This window comes from Prionailurus viverrinus, chromosome X, assembly GCF_022837055.1.
Source record: "Prionailurus viverrinus isolate Anna chromosome X, UM_Priviv_1.0, whole genome shotgun sequence".
NCBI classification, from domain to species: Eukaryota; Metazoa; Chordata; class Mammalia; order Carnivora; family Felidae; genus Prionailurus; species Prionailurus viverrinus.
Window position 1 is genome coordinate 26,966,050 of NC_062579.1, and position 21,697 is coordinate 26,987,746.

The 21,697-nt window shown below is 36.4% G+C and overlaps 1 protein-coding gene across 1 annotated transcript in view; it reads right to left on the reverse strand.

Moving 5' to 3' along the window:
- Nucleotides 1–11,011: 11,011 nt before the first annotated feature.
- The window catches only part of TMEM47 (transmembrane protein 47), a 30,621-nt gene continuing 19,935 nt past the window's right edge, over nucleotides 11,012–21,697 (reverse strand). The window contains exon 3 of the mRNA XM_047844911.1: nucleotides 11,012–14,385. Coding sequence (XP_047700867.1) covers nucleotides 14,207–14,385 — 179 coding nt within the window. The 3' untranslated portion in view covers nucleotides 11,012–14,206. The remainder of the gene's footprint in view (nucleotides 14,386–21,697) is intronic.

Here is a 21,697-nt window from a genome sequence, read left to right on the forward strand (position 1 = left end):
TGGAATGTTAGCATGGGTGAGTTAATGCAGGGGTTTGAAGTGAACTTCAGCAGTGGGGCTTGTCCTCTCTTGCCATATGAATATGTCCAGGATAGACCACTAGAGAATAAAACACATCTAGACAGAGTTAAGGACTTCCAGTCATTCCAGCCTAGGCCATCCTAGATCAACTGACATACAGCCCACTCCCACACCTGTTCAGGAGACCAGGCATGATTAGTATAGCCAACCTCTAGCCAACCTCCAGCTATAAACTTTCAGTTATAAACCCCAGAAGATTTATATCAGTACACCTATTATTGTGGCAATAACTAACAGATACAAATGATTCATTTTATTCACACAACAAATCTTTAGGCACTATTATCATCCTCAGTGGACAAAAGAAAACACTGTGACCCAGAGAAAAGTTCAGTAAACTGCCCAGGCTCAGAACACTGAACACAGTAAATAACAGAGGAGAGGTTTGAAATTAGGGATTCTGGCTTCAGAGGCTATATTCTAACCAGTATACTGAATGGCTTTGTTCTTGTGAAGATGAAATGGGATTATTTTTTTTTCAAAGTGCTTTGTCAATGCTAAAGCACACTAAAAATATAAGTCATTATTATGAAGCTGCAACTCCTTTTCAAAGATGCTGTAAAATTTCAACTAAGTTTTTTCTTTGTCTCATAAAAAAAGAAACCCCAGGCAAGCACAAGATGATTTAAAATGCACTGTTGTTTCATATGTCAGTTACACAGGGGAAACTGATAAATGGTGAAATTTAACATGCCACCTTCCTTCCAAATCGGTGATAGACCACTGCTATTTGCTAGGCAACTACCAAGTAAACAGAAAAATAAAGCTATGGTTTTCTTGGCAAGTGTCATTAAAAATAGATTAAGTTTACAGTAAATGCAATCTGTAGCATAGATCATACAAAAAACCTGAAGGGGAAATGAAGGCATTAATAACATATTTCTTAATTTTATGAAGCGTTACACACATCAGTCCATGTGTGAACCAAAATAACCTAGGGAAATAGCAGTGAAACAGGCATTTATTCCTCAGCTTCAAGGAGGCATGCAAATACAAATGGTGCAAAACAAGAAGCTGATTATTCCTGGAAATTGGAATAAACATAAAAAAGAAAAGTCTGGAGATGCTAATAGGCATTAAGTTTATGAGGTGTGACTTTATTTACATGGAAGATTCTCTATGGGCATGAATTTTTAAAATTCCATTTGATTTTTCATTTTTATATATGTCAACCCCCAAATTATTATTTTCTTCAAAAAATACAACTAGAATGTTATACTGGGTGAAATGAATAATGGGGAGAACTGAAGAGAAATAGGAAGAGGGACATCTTGATTTGGGAGGCTTTTGTCTGCAAGAGTCTTTTTTTTAATAAAACACAGAAATGACACTTTTAAAAAGAAAGAAAGAAAATGTGAACTTGGAAGAACAGAGAAGAAAAAAGGAAAAAGAACCAAAAAAATAGATTAAACATAACAGGAAAAGAGAGTTCTCCAGAAAGCATAACTAAAGACTTAAATGATTTATACAAAGCCTATTGCTTTATCAACGTCTCCAAAAAAATCCTAGGCTTGATTTAGCCATTTCCTATTTTAACCATTTGTTTCTCTGATAATTGTCACCTGTTTTTCTCTGTCCTCTGAAATAGGAAAGAGGAAAGAGGGAGAACACTCAGAAGAGTTTTGCTCTTGAGTGTCCTCTGGTGTTCAGTTTTCAACACAAACTATTCAGTCATTCATTCATTCACTTCTACATTAACTAACAAACATCTACTGAGAGAAATGATAAGTCCTCATTAAGGGACGGGCATATACAAAGTAGGCTGAGAGAAAACTCACCCTGCTTAATATGGATTTGGATATCACTTTTTTCCCCCTAATCCCTACACCTTCGTGACCTCCCATTTCAAGTGAAGTTCTGAGTCTCTTCATAATGTACTTGATCAGATGATGTCACTTTGTATAATTCCTGCTGAATTTTACCTTATTGTCATTGCTTCAGTGTCCTAGCCTGTCAATAATTTTCAATCCTGACAGTTTAAACATACAATGCTATATGCCAATTTTTATGTATTCTTAAAAGTCATTGACAAAATTTCCCACAGGCCAGATGACTAAAGAAAAAAAAGAAGCCTGAAAAAATTGGCACTCTATTACATGGCTGCTGGGCATATAAATTGATACTACTGCTTTGGAAAACTGCTTGATTATTAAGTTGAACATGTGAATCCTTAATAACCCATCAATTATAAGTACACAACAGAAGTGTGTGCACAGTTTATCAAGGGATCTGGACAAGAATAATCATACCGTCAATATTTGTAATAGTCCACCCTGAGAGCAAACTATATGTCCAGCCACAGTAGACTGGATAAATAAATTGTGGCATCTTCATATAAAGGAATACTATAAGGCAGTGAGACAGGCAAACTCAGTTTACATGCAACATGGATAAATATCAAGGACATATGTCAAACGAACAAGACAAAAAACAACTACTGTGTATGCCCATTTTCCTGAATTCAAAAAGCAGACTAAATAAAACTGTAATGTATCAGATGAATAGTTATGTAGTCAAGCTATTTAAAAAAAAAAGGAAACAAGGAAATGATTATCTCTAGGGTGAGGGAAAGTGGGAAGAAAGTGATGAAAGAAGCATGACAATTTCTGGTTTTTGATCTTGGTTATGGTTATATGGATGTTCACTCCGTGATAAATTACTGAGCTCTGCATATGTATTTGTACACTTTTGCATGTGTTTTCTTTCACAATAAAAACAGACTTAAAAACAACCAAACAATATTAATTAGAACATCATGTATGGAAGCACCCTGATTATCTTCTGTTTTATCTAAATTCCTTTAGCCTAAGCTACCATTAAACATTGTGCTTTTTTTTAAATCGTTGCTTATAGAGACCATATCTTTCAAATAAACTACTTAAAGTCTTATCTAATACTTTCACCATTATTATTTTGTGAATAAGGACATATTAGCTTGGAATTGCTAGGCTGGAAATATATCTCAGAAGATAAATAGATAAGTCTCCTAAAATTAAAGACACTGAAAAATAATAACTAGGATATATGGCAACTCTTCTTAAATCTCCAATATTTTAATCATAAGTAAGAGCTAATTCTGAGGTGAAAGTCTTTTAATCACTTACAAATAAGTAGTAACCATATTTCCTTAATCCTAAAACATATTTCCTCACACTTATGAAATCAGAGTGCATCTTATAATCAACTGCATCCTCAGTCTTTGTCAGCCTCGATCAAAATTAAGGTCTTCCAGAGAGAATTTTCATTTGCTTTTGCCAGCCAACTTGAGGCACTAACCCATCTGAGACCATTTTAAATTAAATTCTCTGCTTGAGGTTTCTTGGACCACACTGAAAGTGTGAATTCAGATCTCAAACTTGCGCGAGTAGTGACCAGTTGTTCAAATTTGCCACCCAGTGATGAGGTTGAAATGTTACGGTTCTTTTGCTGTACCTTTCTCTGTGGCCACTCTATTGAAATGTTTAGTTTTATACTGAAGCTATATCCTTTGGTGACCCAGTTTTAGTTGGAGGACTCCTGTTAGACCACCCTTCCACCCATTCCCGGTTTTTCCTTTCTTATTGGTACCTACAATCTTACAATCAGTGATGTCTTAGATTATACAAGATACAGGTCACAAGTAGAGATTTGCTTTGTTTTCTGCAAGAAAATATTTAGCCTACGACTGGACAGGAAAATTCAGACTGATTCTTACATATATCATTTTGTTTAACCATGTATTCATTTTGGTCAAAATCTTGCTATATACTCTATATTGTAAAGTATTAGGTTGTAAAAAAAAATCAGTGAACTTACTTTGAGAACTGCAAATATTCCACAATATACTGCAGAATTATTGTTTCTATGTGAAATGCTTTGTGTTCCCTACTTGAATCAAAAGACCTGTGAATTCTCAGATTATACCTTTAGTAATGTCCCATTGCCTTGTACAATATTGGGCCGATACTAAAAACACAATAAAACTTACTGAATATTTGAAGGACTAAAAACAAATATGCAGTTTGCGCCAAAGAAAACTTCTGTAAATAGGGTCATCTGTGTGTATGTGCACGCAAATGCAAAGGAAAGGTCAACATCTGGGCACAGAAGCAAACAGAGCTTCTTGGTTGGTCTTCATTATGAAAATATTTTGGCCTTGCCAGGATTAGATATTATGGAAGAGCGCTTGGGAGGGTATTGAGAATCCTATCTACAATGCTTGCTCCAACAGATTCAATTCACAGCGTTAGCAGGTAATAAAAGAAGCCTCTGGACCATGTAAGGGATTGCCCAGGCATAGCTAGGTGTACTGGCCATTTTATGTATTAATGCCAATCTCAAATAAATCACTTTTCTGGTCTGCTGTGGGAGGAAAGGATATTTCTGTCAGTAAGTGAATGGAGGATTACTGACTTGCTGACCTTTCCTGACTGTGATAAAAGACGACTTCTTTCCTTTCAGCAATACTTTAAAAATGGAAATTGCTCTTTTAAATGTACGATGTGAGAATGAAGGAGGGAGCCCACTATTATTCCATAAATAGATGGTGGCAGAGGGCACCCCTTGGGAAAGGGAGAAATTCTCATTAGGGCTCTTCTTCTGAGAGTTGTCAGTATGCATGCGTTTGCATTTAAAGACTGGAAAAAGGAGGAAGCAAGTCCTGACCTGATGTATTTTTAAGACTCTATTCTTATTCCTGCAGCATTTAAATATAGTTTGTAAAATACAGCACTCCTAACTGCCTTGTGCTATGTTTGTTATGTGGATTCTTATGTCATTCTCCTGATGAAGGAGTCAGGAATGTAAAATGATTTTGCCTTGCATTATTAGATCCAAATAAAAATGGAAAATAACAAGGCATGCATTTTCCCTTGACCCAGGAAATGGGACAGTTGCCTGGTATTTCAAAAACAAATGGCTTTTGCTGTTCAGACCACAGGAAAAAAGACTGTGCTAAAGGATTGGACTTTTTGTTAAATGTGTTTGAGGATCTTTCGAAGGCCTGAGAAATTTAAACAAATGAGAAAATGATGATGTAGAGTATTTTGTGATATCAGATACTAAAACAACTAAAATGGCCCAGAGAAAGTCCTGCCATATCCCTGAAGTCTTCTATGAATTTAGTCTTAAGGGTCCCCTTTTGCATTAGTACCCTTTGTCAGTACCATTCTTTTGTCTCATGTTCTGCATGCATGTGGCTTCTCCAGATAATTTGAAGATACTGTTCACAGAAAGAAGGGATCATGTATTAGACCGGTGAATGCTTCTGGTTCTGACTCAGTTCGTCTTAAGGGCATGAGGCCATCTGCTGTCATCCAGACTCATAGAAAAAAATGTCCATCACCGCTGAAATTTACATCAATCAATAGAACTTAATTTTGAAATTAAATAGGAGAAAAAAAAAAACTCTCTAAGTAGATAACTTAGTCCCTGAACGATAGCTGTGAAGATGAGAGATAATTTGCCTATAGTATTTTGCACCAAGAACTAAAATATCATCCTAGTATGTCATTTAAACACCTAAATATTTTTTATCTCATTGCATGAAGGAACAAGCCTCCTCTTGAAGGTGTTAGTATCTATATCATAGTGCATCTGATACTGAAATACATATTTCATCAGTGGATTTTCATGAACAAGAATATTCTTCTTCTTAAAATACACACACAGAGACAGGGATTTGCATTTAGGAGGACACAATAGCAAGAATGAGGGAGGTTTTACTCTCCATCCCTTGTTTAATCCTAGGTTGAGTTGGGAACACCAATGTGAGAGAGACTAGTCTTTGACCTTGGGTTTAGTTGTCTGTGCTTGTATATAACTACTTTTTCATGTGTGGAGCCACTTTGTAGCCAAAGGGTGATCCAAGAATAACTGTAACCATTAAGATGACTTGCTTACGCAGCAATTAATGGGTTTGCTGCAACATGCTTGATTCTACTTGAGCTTGATTTACCTGAGCCCACAGCAGCACTATAGTGAAGGTAATGGAAACCTTGGTTGATGTTATTGTGTGTGCGGTATTACTCTGAAATCCTCAAGATAAGCCATAAGTGCAAAGAAATAGGCAAAGTCAGCAAGACTGACATTCATGGAGAACACATGTGAATCTGGAGTTGTGAGGTGCAACAGCCCTTATGGGCTAATGGTGATTACCAATGCATTCTGGATGTAAGATGGAGGAGAAATTACCATGAGTGGCTTCAGAGATTCCAGGGCAGCTTTCATGCCATCTGATAATTATCGGTCTTTCGCTCTCAGCATATGACTTTGATCCTGGAAAAAAATATATACTGAGAAGAGAGAGTTCACATTAAAATATTTTCCCTGAGCTACATTGTACTGTGAATAAGACATTGTACTGTGAATGAGACAACTGGAAGCAAATTTTGACAGGGAAATAGAGTGTTGGGCACCCTGGGTTGGGATGGGAAGTGTGTAAAGAAATCTTCATGTACTTCCCAATTCTTCTTTGGACATTTAGCACAACTCGAACATTGAACCCTCTAATAAAGGGTGCTTTGTCTAATAGAAGTTCTATTGTTTCCAACTAAAACTGATTTAATCAAAACAGGAAATTATTGGAAGGGCACAGGAGTATTTCATGGAACACAAGTCAGCTTGATCTCACTAGGAACTGGTACTCCTTCATATCTCTGTGTCTTACATGGTCCTTTTTGACTGTTTCTCTCTGCGTATCTACTTCTTTCCTTTATTCTCTGTAGTTTTTCTTTGCATCCCTGCACACACCCCAAAACCCCATGGTTTATGCATTTTATTACTAGCTACATGCAGAGACCAATTCCAAATTAATGGGCAAGAGAAACAGAGGAGTCTAGCTTAAGGCAGGAACCATCTCTGCTGTAATTACCTCTGACCAGGGGGGCAGGGTCATGTGGTGCAAATACGACCGCCTCCCAAGTCCACTATTGTTCTCAGAAAAATCATTATGGGTGGAGCATAGATTCCAAAGCTAATCAATTACACCAACCTGTCAGGCTTCTACTCTCATATCTACACAGACTTATACCACACAGTTATGACTAAATGGTAAAACTTGGAAGATCAAACTGTTTGATCTCCTTTTCTTATAGATAATTTTCCCCAATACTTACTCTGACTATAACTTTGTATTTCCATTAAATTGTAAATCTAAAAATGTACCACTTCCCAAATAGATAATATGCAAACCATCCTAAGCATCTAAATGCATGAAATTTGTACATGTTTATACTAAGAAATCAAAACCAGGCTTAGTTTAGGAAAACAGCATGTTTTCCTAACATGTTACACATGTTTTCACCATCCAAATAGCACAATAGTCAAAGAAATCTGAGGCCAAACAGTGCTTTTGGTTTGAATGGGCATGAGAAGTCTTAATTGTTGCCTCAACTTCTAGAGCATTTCTAATTCAAAAATGTTATGCAATCACTGGCAGCAAGAGGTTGCTGTGTTTAGGATCATACTTGAGCTTCCTAAAGCTCAAATACCTGGCTAACTATATGCTAATGACTTTTGATACACATAGGGGAAAAATAATTTTATACATGCCTGAAAAAAATGGGAGAAAGTAACTCACAGTATTCCATATCTTGAAAATTGGCTAGAAGGGTATGTGCTAAATATTAAGGTTTGCACAGAAATATTCTGAGAATAGATTTCCCGAAATTCTGCTTCATTAAGCAGCATTTAAAAATATCAAGGTCTTCAGAAAATTTAACTGGAAATTTTATGTGAAATACATAAGGATTTCTATATTATGTCAAATTTATGCCAAAGTTGTTCCAACAGTGAACAGCATTCACAGTTGAATGAGAAACATAATTTTCATGATCATGAATGTTAAAAGTTTTATCATATAGGGAAGCAAAATTTCCCACCCCAAAATGTGTCTTTTGGCATGTGGATTACTTTAGGCTCATTGTTTTTAAGAAATAGAACACTCAAGTTGTTTTCTTCTTTGACTCCCCCATAACTGCCTAAAAGGATTTAGAGGATATGCTTCAGGAGAGAGCTGTCCCCATACATAACTACAGTATAATATGAACTAGGTGTGGTGGACAGGGAGAAACCATAGCAAGTCCTGTTTGATCAGATTGTCCCATTGTTTCTGGACGGCTCAGCAAATATTTGTTTACCAAACATTTACTTTCTCATTTTCCTGTGAACTTCCTTCCTTCCCTTTGTATCCCCAGACCCCTACCCACTTTTCCTTAGCTCTCAAGGGCATATAAGCCTCAATTGCCTGACTGCCTCTGGTGTCAGTCTTTTAGAGTCCCCATATGTACGTAATGAAATTTGATTTTCTCCTGTTTATCTGTCTCATGTCAATTTAATTCTTAAGACCAGGCGGGGCGGGGGACAAACCTTGAATGGTAGAGGAAAATTTTCCTTCCCAACAATTGCAATTTCTCACTTTGCTTCTTTCAGACACATCACTATGCAAATACTTAACATACTTGCAATAGCTAGATAATGTTTAAGAAGAATCACCTTAATATTAAAAATTGGAAAACTTGTTCTTGATGTCAGGAGTTGCCACACTACCAGTGAGCAGTGATATGGCCACAAAGGGGGACTTACTTTCCAAAAACACTTTGATATAGAAGTTTGTCTAGGAGAGGTTGCCAAGCATGAGCGCATTATGTCTTTTCAGTTAACATATGGTACCAAAGACCAGCAAAGTAGTGTTTCTTCTCCATTTAACCCTTAAAAATTTAACTCCCCATTCATAATAATCTTAAGTCTGTTCAGACTTGAAACAATATCTTTGAACTCTTCTTGTGAACCACATTTTCATAAAAAAAATTAAATAGGCTGTGTGATATTTCTTATTTTACCTTTATAATGATAAATTCAAAGCAACCAAGGGGCACTCTTAAGTACCATCATCACATCTATGTAATGTGTAATTATATACAATATATAATTAGTATATATATGTTTAGATACTATTTTCTTCATTAATTCTTGTCACATGCAGAAATGGAAGTATTAAAGGTTTTTGCTGGTTTGATGACATGATTTTCCACGTACCTGTTCCAAGTTTCTTTTATAATCATTATTCCTATGAAGTCATTCAACTTGGAAATCATTGCTTGCCAAAACTGAGTTTCTCTGGTGAACCACTCAACACGGCTTTAGTTTTATAAAGAACACCATTCTTTGTGTGCTGTTAATCTTGGCTTAGAAACACCACATATTATTCTTCCCACTTGAACAGTTCAGCTCCTGTTCTCTTAGTTATACTTTGGAACCATTAGACTTACTGCTGGAATATAAATGTATGAGTCACCCAGCTGGTGACTCTTTGAAAACAGATTTTCCAAGTATAGATATATGGACTCTCTCTTCATAGCAACATTCAGTTGTTCAAAATCTGAGGACTTCCCAGTCTGAAGACCTAACTCATGCAAGAAAAATTGTTGGCATTTTGTTAGGTGGCATTTTGTTACTTAGTGTGATTTTAACTTTGGCATTAAGTAGCTATGATACCATGTTCCAATAGTTGACATAGATGTTATTCAATAAGTTAGAGCTTCCTGTGAAAATGCTAAGCACATAATTCTAATTTTTATTTGCTCTTTTAATCTCATTTACGAATGCACTCCTGAAAAGCTGTTAGCAGAAGGTCATGAGAATTTGGTAAACCAGAAATCCAGGTATTTGGTGGATCATTCTACAGAATAGGAAGTAATTTAACTACCAATTTATTTTCTAACCTGAATGACTTGAAAACCTTCAAAATGGGACACCGTGTTGACACAGGATGGGCCTGATTTAATAAAAGAAACTGCTAACAGGCTATATGGCCATTATGGCAAAGCAAATTGAAATTACTTTCCTGTTTCATGTACACAATGAAATCCCTGAAGGCAAAGGATATTCCCTTGTCAAATCAGAATGAAGTTATGTCTCCATGTCTTCCAAATTCAGAGAAAGTGGGTCATGGATAATTACCAGGCAGGACATGTTTGTAAACATGTTTTGCTCAGGAGAATTCTGTATACAAATGAAAATAATTTATATTGAAATTTTAATCCATCAAATGAATGATGCTACTCCATCAAATTAGAATAAGGCCATTGAAAGGCAAATTTCCAAGATGATAGAAAATTTGTGAAAATGTTAGAATTTATAGTTGTTAAATATGTGTAGTTTTGGAAGTTTGATATTAAATATAGCATAGGCTCGCAGATGATTTACAATATTTTTTGGCAGGAAAAAATACTGAGAACCTTTCAAAATTTAAGGGTTCATATGACACATGAAAGGATATCCTAACAAATATATGTAATTCATGTTCAAACTGATTTTATCAACACAAGAAAGTTTATTCAATTATATGTGGTTCTATTTCTATCCTCAAGAAAAATTTCTGGTAATCATACAAGTGAATTTTATCACTTAATTTAAATTTCTTTCCAAGCACACTCACCATTTATATGTAAAGCTGATGCAAAATTTTGACTTTATGAACTCCTTCACATACACATGTGCATGTGCACTGAAAATTCAAAGTGCTTCTCTAATTAAAAATTAGAAATAGTGCAGGAAAGGCTGTTTTAACATACATTGCAAATGCTGAAAATGAAACAAAACCCAAAATAGAATTATCAACCCCTTGCTACTCCTGTTTCTAACTGTGTCAGTAGAGGCAGAAAAAGGATAGCCTACTCTGTTATCTCCTCCCAGTGCATTTCAAAACAAAGTTTCAAGTCAACATTCTTTCTTTTATTGGTCATATAACTCACCTGCAGAGGACAGAAAAGAATCTTGGGAGAGAATATGAAAACAACTAGTTTTAAAAAGTCTTACATAAATAAACATGTCATATTATGTTCTGTTTTTGAAAAAGTATATATTATAAAGGAAAATGTGAACTGAAGACATGTAATTTAGGAACCTGTTAATGGGTCTACACAGTAGAGAAGACACAGGTCACACCACATCAGTGAAACCACTTTTATTTTTATTTTTTCCACATAGATAACTTCATGTCAGCTACAAAAACCATGAAATGAAGAACCATTCGTGAAACTGCAAACTCAAAACCACTGGAGTGATAAACAGGTTTCCCCCAGAGGACTGTTAGAAAAAATAACCAGAATACCATGGATTCATATTTAAGTAGTAAACATGTCATATATTTAAAAATAATAAATATAGAACAGCAGTAGAGAAACTATAGCATCAACAGCATGAAGTATAATTTTATTAAGACAGATGAAATTTCTAGGCACAGTTTTAGGCATTAAAGAGGACACAGAGGCATAGGTTAGTGTGCGCTGCTCTGTACAAAAATACAGTCTGAATAAATTACATTGCTAGCCATACAATTAGACGTCACTTACCAGTCAGTTCATTGCATGTTTAATAATATACAGGTACATGCTAATCCATATATATCATTTATATTTCAAACACATAGGTCTCTCTATATTTGTCTTTTAAAATTTACATGTTGAACTTACAAAAAGCTAAATAGTTGTGCAAGAAATCCAAATAACTAGCCCTGCTGAGTACTTTATGCTCTATGTGTGTATGTGTATATATCTAAGATAAACAATGGATTTGTAGTTAACAGTTTTGCTTGTAAGAAAACATCAAACAAACCTAAAGTTGCAACGACATAATGTAGGTGAAAATTCACTTGTGTTTATTCTGATAGACAAAACAGTATTTTGGATGATCAACACCTTTCATATTGTACTGAGCCTGTTAGCAATGAAATACTTTTAAATATTAGTGACAGTAGAAATATAGCATAGGGCTCTTCACTGGGAAGGGGGAAAAAGTCATATAAGAAATCTACTTTTCAGTGAACTGCAAATACGTGTGCCTTAAGCCTATAACGTATTCTGTCATTTTCCAGCCTGTCATATTGACAGACAATGAAAACTTGCTAAGACTGGAGATGTGATATTGGTCTAACAGCACACTGCATCCTCTACTAGAACCAAGAAAAGTGCCTCATTGATGTCAGCACCAAAGTACTGTTCTTCCATTATTCAGGAATAAAGAGACTCTCTCACAATAGAGAGGGTGTAGGAGATGAAATCCCCATTCGACAAATACCGTATTTCTCATGCTGCCCTGACAATACGCAATTAACTGCAAGACTGGCCCAGATTTTATTATTTCTCAAGAAAATTGCTTCAAAAGATTCTATAATACTAATATCTTTCTGCAAAATTTCTACCCATAGTTTCTCATGATTCTATAGAGAATCATATACTTTAATAAAGGTTTCTCTCTAGGATGCATTTAATTCCTTTTGTCTGTCATTGCTAAAATAAGATTAAGCCTGGTTCTTGATATTTACTTTGTGATTCTATAGAAAAGTCACAAGATAAGGTTTTTTTTTAAGCATTTGAATAATAAAATAGTTTTTTTTCTGTTGTTTTGGCAACAGTTCTTAAGACAAACTGAAGGCAGAACTCTGCTTTGGGAGGTAAAGCAAATTATTAAATACTATTGATGTGGTCCTGCTCTTAACGGATTTTGCAATACAATAGAACATAAGTACGTTTTAAATGATTTTTCCAATGCTTCCTTCTGCAAAAGGGCCAAAACCAGAACATACTGTTTTAGTGTTTTTGTTAACAAAAATAACTATTTATAACTTTCATATTAGAACTGTATATTTGATATAAAAATATGTTTATAATTAAACTATCCAAATTTGTATATTCAACAGGATTAACACAAGTTTGCAGGGTGAGATTAGTTGCAAACTCATTCCCTATTACTGATATTTCCTTCCATTTGAACAGCCAACAAATGATTCCTTTGACATAAATCCATCATAATTGTGTACACAAATCAGTTAGCCCATTAGTTAACTCCAGAGGACCAGGTGATAACCAGATGAATTCTACTCCTCTACTGAGACAGTTAGACATTTATAGAAATCTATCGCTATTCTTTTATTTTTTTAATAAAGACATTTAATGTACTTGAAAAAAGCAGCCTTCTATTTTACTGAATTTTTAACAAAACGATCATTCTAATTGCTACTCTTTTGAACTACAGTGCTTACAGAAGAATCATGAATTTTCAGAGTAACACCATTTCAGTTTTTCTTCTTATACAATTCTATTAAAACTTTCCAGTGAAACAGTAGAGAACATAGAGCAAAAGCTTTAAGGTATATGTACTTTTGTACAGTAAGTAAGTGTGAATACCAATCTAAGCCTCTTAACGTGTACAAGGTTAGTGTTCAAATCACTTCACTAGAGCAAATATTACTTTTACGTGTAATAGGCAAATGCATGTATAGGGCCAGGGAACAACTTATTACCATTTATACTAATGGTTCACCTTTATAAAAATATTTAAGCTTGTTACATACGCACAATTATTTGCTGTCATGTTTGGTAAATGACATAAAGGGTACTTAGGACAAAAGCAACTCATGCATATTTCTTTCTAGTTGCCCCAGGGAAAGAAAAGACTCCCAATTTTCCTCATTCTAGATATGGATGAGGCACAATTTCTAACCACATAATGAAAAGCACGTGTCTCCAAGTCTTGACTCCCTTCACGGGGAGCTGCTGATTGCCAAAGCATTGCCTCGCATTAAAATAGAGTATTCTTAAAGGTGGAAGTTGTACCATTAACCAATTACATTCAGAACTCCCATTAAGTGCTGAAGGGCAGTTCACTTTTCAAAAGCTCATTCAAGCAAATAACCAATGGCCAATGTAGTCATTGGGCGGGGTAAGCAGGTGATAAAGGACTCCAACAGAGGAATCCTTGTCAGAGCAAAGGAACTTCTAAATGTTGCTTTTGCCAGCTGTTCCCCTGCAGGCAATAGGAGATTCAGGTATTTCTCATTCCAACTAGCTTCTCACAATGGTTGCTGTCATACAGACCCTTCACTTGTCAAGAAAAATGACATGAACATATTGCAAGTTTGCAGCATTTGCCTATGTCTAATCAGCTCTCTTAATTTGTGCAGGTCCCTAAAATGAATGTAAAAGCTGGTTACAGTGTTGATAGCCAAAAGGCAAAAGATATTAAATCAAATGAGCAAACTGTTTGATGCTCCACAAGTGTTTTAGAAAACAGTGAGTTAGAAAAGATACAGATGTAATCCTTTTGTTGGATAGTTGGTTGTTTTGAAAATCTGAGACTGTCGGTTCTAGTAGTAGTCTTCATAGTTCTTAGGGTTCAGGCAATAAAGGATGGCACCCCCAAACGAAAATATAGTTGCACCCCATGCCAGGCCATAACCCCAATTGAACTCATGGTAAATTTTCAAGCTCACAGTTTCAATGAACTTGATTGGGTAAAGGACCAGGCTGCAAACCTGTAAAACAACTGAAAGGAAAGCAAATCAAAATTAGAAAAATGTTATTTGTAGAAAATAAAATGATATAACATATAAATATATATATGAGAATTACTTTCTAATCAAACATAAAAGCCAAAAAATTTGAAACACTGCTTATTTCCAGATGGCACACCTCAAAACATTAACAATTTTTAACACTGTTTCACAATATAGTAGCAATTACTCTTAATAATTAGTACCTCAGTATAATAGTATTTGATGAAATAATTAGTGCAATATAATTATTTGAGCATACAAAGTAGTGATTCGCACTTTACAAACATACATGTATAATTATCACTGTTATGGCATACAGTAGTCCCATACACTAAACTGTTCCACTATACAAAACCTGTAAATAGCTCCCCAAGAACAGTGACCCCAAATGCCAGCTAAAATGCCTGTGATTTATTTAAGCTCTTGAGGAGTTGAGGAATTTGAACTCATTTGTACTGATGAAACTGGTCAACCTGTGATTCAAGACATGCTATTTCTTGCTGCTGATTCTCAATACCATGTAACTGAGCTGACCATTCCAGCAACTCCTACTGTGGATGTCTTTACTTATATTCCTCTGTTCAAAAACTATTTCCATCCTTTTCCTCTCATCTTTAAAAAGGGGCTCAAAAGTCATCTTTTTTCAAGAAGTGACATTTAATAATACCTTTGCATGAGATATAACAGATGACATCTATATATTCATTCTTCACCTACTTTCAAAACAGAATGAAATCAATGAAGGCCTGGGAGATGATGGTACTGAAAACATAAACTAATGATGGCTACTACAGTAGAGCACAAAACTTAGCTCTTAGTTCTTAGCTAAATCTTAATTTAGTTGGCTGTCAGTCAGGGCTAAAGAGAAACTGTGATGAGTCATACCTAATAAAATAAAACAAACCAAATAATCCGGAAAGGCAAGGGTGTTTTTTAATATATCTAAAATTAAAGTGGTATTTATCCTGTGGCTATTTCTATATGGGAGACATGGGATTACACAAGAGATGATGTCTTCCACTCAAAATCATAACTTCATGTGGGATCAAATATTATATAATTTCTATTGTATTTAAATCAACTTAACTATCATTTATGGGATGTGTCTGCCTCATTCTCTATCATATGACAGCTTCCACCCTCAAGTTACAATCTTTAAAAAAATCTGGGGTACTATGTAATATGTGACAGGGCTTGGCAAACTACCAAATCTGGTTTGCTGTTTCTGAAAAAAACTTTTACCGGAACACAGCCAGGCTCATTCATTTATGTATTGTCCGCACTACAATAGCAGAGTTGAGTGGCTGCAATAGAAACCATGTGGCTCACAAAGCCCAAAGTACTTACTATCTTGCCCTTTATAAAACAAAGTTTGCCACCCTGCTACATAAAATAAATGTTTGGTTAAAATGATTATTATTTAAGTCACCTTAAAGATGCTGTAAATTCCAAAAGTACAACAAAAATGTGAACAATTGAGACAAGAATAAAATTTGATATAGTAAAAAAGATACACTATTAAATTTTTTAAAAAGCAATAGGATGGATAGTGTGTTTAATTAAGCTGGACTTTTGCGTTTTAAAGTCTATGCTCATCAATTCTCAGAACCTATAAAAGATCTTTATTACCAATATGATTAATGTTCCTAGCAAGTCTACATTAATGGTCCTCTATTTCTAGTATAAAGCTGATGAACTCCAGAAAACCCCTGAGAGCATGATTCCACACAATCATTACTTTCTCTAAGGCTCTGACTAGGGGGTCAAGTAACCTTTCTGGAACTGGGTATAAGAATTTGAAACTTTTTTGCCATGTAACTCAACACTGCTCCATATCGGCAGTGGCCTACCATACTTCCACACCATGGAGAGTGGATGGACAAGTAGGTCCGTATAAAAGGAGAATCTCTTGACATCCAAAATGGAAACCACACCTTGTTTATAATTTAAAAATCTCAGAAAAGATTTTAAGTCCATGTTAGGACAACTGACAACCCATTATATAACCCACACTTCCTCTACTTACAGCCAGTAAGTGCTAAATATGTGTAAATATGTGCTAATTTTAAAAAATTCAGCAGGCTCTGTGTCTTTGTGAGGGAAAGAGTGCTTTCATGTTTTAAATGTCTTAAAAAGAACAAGAAGTCAATTCCTATCAACCATGAACTACAGAAAACAAATTCCAAAGTTACTAAGTTTTTTAAAAAAGGCATTTCTCCTCAGGTTTCTCTACTCTGGTTGCTAGTCAAAGGATGCCTGATCCTGCCAGGATGTGACTGAAATATAAGTGAATTAGGAATAGTAATTCATTTACTCATTCAACAAATTCATTCATTCAATAAGAATGTTTGAATGTTTCTAAAGTGATACAGTTTAAGGCACTGAAAACAAAAGTTGCTACCCCCATTAGTTAAATAAGTACAGGATATGGCAGACATGATAATACAAGAAAGCAAAAAAACAAGATCGAGGGATACAGGCTGCTCTTTCAGATCAAAAGGAAGAAAGCCTCTTTAGGGAGGAGTCATTTGAACACAGTCCTGAATGAAGTTAGGGGTGCAGGCCACTATAGTGAGGAGTGAGCAATCCGGATAGATGGCACAGGTAGCGTAAAACCCGTGACGCAGGTGCATGCTGGTTGCAGTGGAGCATCAGTAAGGATGCTGTGGTCACAGGACAGAGAACACGGTGGCGACTGGTAGGAGAGGAGACGGAAAAGAGAGCCAGAGGCCCATTCAGGAATGGCCCTGTGAACTGTGGGCAGGGGTCTAGATTTTATTCTAAGTGTGATGGACAGCTGCTAAAGGAGTTTGAACACAGAAGCAATAACTGATCTGAATTCTATTCTAGAAGGGCTCTATGGGTTCTTTTGTGAGACAGCCAGTCTCTAGGGTGAGTTGTTTACCTAGACTGCTTTTAATATTCATTTCAATGTGTTTTATTTAGCAAGTATTTGGCCTCCATGGTATAATACAATGATATAATTTCCCTCCAGTGGAAAAGTGGAAATACAACTGCATTAGGCTCCACTGGCATATTCTCCTGAGCAGCTTTCTTAGAGATAAAACTTTATTGTGTTGTAGCCAGATGAAAATTACCCTAAAATGTTTTATGCCTCTGAATTATTTTTCTCTCTTTAGAATCACTGAAATGCATGTAATAGCAAAACTGAGGGAAAAAAAATACATAAGCCTGCATTTGTAAATAACTTTCTCCATCTAATAAAAATACACATACACAGGTAAAAATGCCTCCTTGCCTTTTGTAGATGCTGTGGAAAAAAAAAAAGAATACAAAAACAAAAAACAAACCTGAAGAGTTCAGGACTCAAGAAAATATCATCATACTGATATTTCTACTTTACCACCAATCAATGAAACATAATAGGCATTGTATGTGGTATTCTCTATGCTCTATGTCAGACGCAACATGAGTAAAGTTGTGGAGCATTTTAGAATTTGAAGGGAATGTGAAGTTCATTTTATACCTCTCTCCACTTGTTTGAAAAGAGGCAACAAAATTACTAAGCATGAAATTGGTGGCTAGAAGCATGACAAGAACTTAGAGGTACTAATTTTGTCTTATGTCTAGTTTTCTTTAAGGGGATATTTTTTAGTGTTTCAATATTGAAACAGAAAACATTCAGTATTGAAATATTCAATATTTTCTTTTAATGGGATATTTCAACAAACATTTATTGGATGTTCACTGTGTAGTAGGTGAAAGGGGTAAGACAGATAGAACATGGCCCTTGACCAGTCATATTTCATGCTCTATGGTGGAAACAGACACACAGGTAATTATAAACGAATGTATTCAACACTAATAGTAGAGGCATGTTCACTTATCCATTCATTCCATGTTTACTGAACTCAATATTCCAGACACCATTTTTGCCTGGAGAAAGAAGGGAAAGCTTCCGAGAGGAAGCACCATTTGAACTGGATGGGACTTGGTCAGCAGACAAAGATGAAAAGACCTCTAGGAAAAAGCAGCAGCTTGTACAAAGCTTAGCAGTATAAGAGGATGTACCTATAGAAAGGTCACAGGGTTGGAATAAAGGCTACATTCACATAGAAATGTTTGGTTCAGACTCTAAAAGGCTTAGTGTGTCATAAAAAAAACAGATTGGATTCTATAGGGAGACATCTCAGAGATTATTTTTATTTTTTTCTAGTAAAGTATTTTTAAATTTTTTTTCAATGTTTATTTTTGAGAGAGAGAGAGAGAGAGAGAGAGCATGAGTGGGGGAGGGGCAGAGAGAGAGAGGGAGACACAGAATGGGAAACAGGCTCCAGAATGAACTGTCAGCACAGAGCCTATGTGGGGCTCGAACTCACGAACTGTGAGATCATGACCTGGGCTGAAGTCGGATGCTTAACCAACTGAGCCACCCAGGCACCCCTCTAATAAAGTATTTTTTAAATGTTTGATTATTTCTGAGAAAGAGAGTAGGGGAGGGGCAGAGTGGGAAAAGGACAACAGAGAGCCCATGACAGGCTTGAACTCAAGAACCATGAGATCCTGACCTAAGCCTAAGTCATACACTTAAATGACTGAGCCATCCAGGCGCCCCTCAGAGGTTAATTGTAGATGCTGTCAGCACCCTACCCATAGACTTTCATCTTCATCACCCGGGTGCATGTCAGCCCGACTTCCAGCTGTGAGCACCACCTGCCCTTCTTGGCCTCACTTTTCCTCTGGCCACTAAAGCTACTTTGCCTGATTGTAGCCTGGTGCTCTGAGAAATTAACACTGCTGTCTCCCCAGCATCACCTTAGCCCTTACCAATGACTCTCAGAATTTGGTTTCTAAATACCCCAGTTCCCTAGTCCTTCCAATGAAATAACTCTGAGGTGTCTGTTGTAAAATTGGTTTCCAGAATTTTTCCAAGAGAAGCTCCAGCTGTGTACAGCAACAACTGGTTTGATAATGTACTCTTTACTGGCTCCCTTCCCTTCACTGTCTCACCTTCTGTTCCCTTCTTTTACCTCCCAGATTAAGTGTTTGCACTGTCTTCTTGTCTTAGGTTCTGCCTCTGGGGAAGCCAAAGGGAGAAGCGACAAGGCCAGATTTGTATTTGAGAACTACACCTCATGCGTTTGTGTGCAAGATAGACTATAAACTGAAGAAGACTGGAGAAGGAAGGCACTTAGGAGGCTGGTCAACACATGGACACAGGTCAGAGAATGGGAAGAAAAGACGATAAAAGATAAACTCAATAATTGGATTCTAGGAAAGGGAAATGAAGGAAAGTCATGTACACATTTTAAGTTGGATATTAAAATTTGAAAAATAAAGTAGGGTAAGTTCAAATTTGGGAACTGAGATGTTCTACATGAGGAAGAGTTATACCCTCAACTAAGGCAGCAGTTGTGGTACATAAAAGAAACTATAGAATTAGAAGATAATTTAGAGACAGAATTGATAGGACTTACCAGCCAAGTCCCTAAATACCGAACTTACAAAAAGAAAATGGCATTTTGGAGAATGAAACATTTGCCCATAAAGGGTTAATATGAAGTCGTCTCCTTTTCCTTTTGAAATTTCATCTGTAACTACTGAGAGTTGTAGTACATATGAAATTAATTACTGCACTGATACTATAAAATGTTCTAGCCAGAGAGTAGTTTCATACTGATAAAGATCTGTGAGTAGAATTCCTTTTTAGTTTGAAATATAAACTGGACACTGATTTTTCTGCCAAAATCTAGACTGAAAATACTTTCAGCCACCTCATACGTGTGACAGGATGGTGAGGAGGGCTGCAAAACACAAGCCTCTCATCAGATATAGCTCAGAGGTGGAAAGCAGTTACAGGACCCTGGGGAGGGGGGAAATCACTATTCTGTATAAACACTTAATTGCAGAAGGCTTTTTGCACATAAAACAGAAAGGAAATATCATTAATAAAATTAGTGGGGATTCCGTTATTTAAAATCTGAATTATTGGGGCGCCTGGGTGGCGCAGTCCATTAAGCGTCCGACATCAGCCAGGTCACGATCTCGCGGTCCGTGAGTTCGAGCCCCGCGTCGGGTTCTGGGCTGATGGCTCGGAGCCTGGAGCCTGTTTCCGATTCTGTGTCTCCCTCTCTCTCTGCCCCTCGCCCGTTCATGCTCTGTCTCTCTCTGTCCCAAAAATAAATAAACGTTGAAAAAAAAAATTTTTAATCTGAATTATAAGACTGAGAATTCTCAATTTGTACTAAAGGCCTTTGAAAAATGGAAATAATCATCCTAAGTCCCCCTGGGGAATAAAAAAGATCTGCAAAACCAGACAATAAAAGAGGAGGACTCAGAATGATGCAACTCCTTTAATTTCACTAAATGTTTAGTGAGAACTAGATGCCAGTTATCATAATCCCATCATATCTCACTGATCATTGTCAGTTACACAATAAGAAGCGGGCTACAGTCATCTGTATTGGAAACTTGCACACTTTCATGATGTGCTCTGATTGAGTCATGTTGCACTGATCAAGCTGTGGACTTTATGACATCTCCCATTGCTTACTCCCTTGGGTGTTGCCCCCCAAGAGATGGAGTAACAGGAATAACAGGATGGACTCCAACTGCAGTGCACAGTTGGCAGCTGCATTCAAAATTCAAGGCTGATTCTGCACTTCTTTTTCTATGTGTTATATGTAACCAAGTAAAGACGACTTGTGAACCCCCATGTGGACTTTCAACTGAGATAGATGCCCTGAACTGAAACCCTGGCTCTGCAACTTACCTATTGGATAACTCTGGGGAATTCCTTGACCTTTCTGAACGTATTTCTTCATTGATAATATGGGGAAAAGAAATACCTCATCTTATAAGAGAGATAGTATATACTGAATGTCTAGCAGTGCAACACATGGTAGGTGCTCAATTCATTAGTATTGCCAGCATTGTTATTACAGATATCTTATTCTGAAGTCTAGACTTCTAGGACCAGTGAGGGAGTTGTGGAACATGGGACAATGTTTTATTTTATTTTTTAATGTTTATTTATTTTGAGAGCAGGGTGGAGGGGCAGAGAGAGAAAGAGAGGGAGAGAAATAATGCCAAGCAGGCTCTGAGAAGTCAGCACAGAGCCTGACAATGAGATCATGACCTGAGCAGAAATCAAGAGTCAGACACTTAACCAACTGAGCTACCCAGGCACCCCGGGACACTGTTTGAGATGGGCTCAGTGATGACTATCTCTCAGCAATTCTAGCAACTATTCAGGCAGGTAACAAGCCCACCCTAAATTAAGGACTTCAGAGAAAAAGGGAAGATGAAAAACCTTTATGAGATTTAATCATCAGCTTTTAG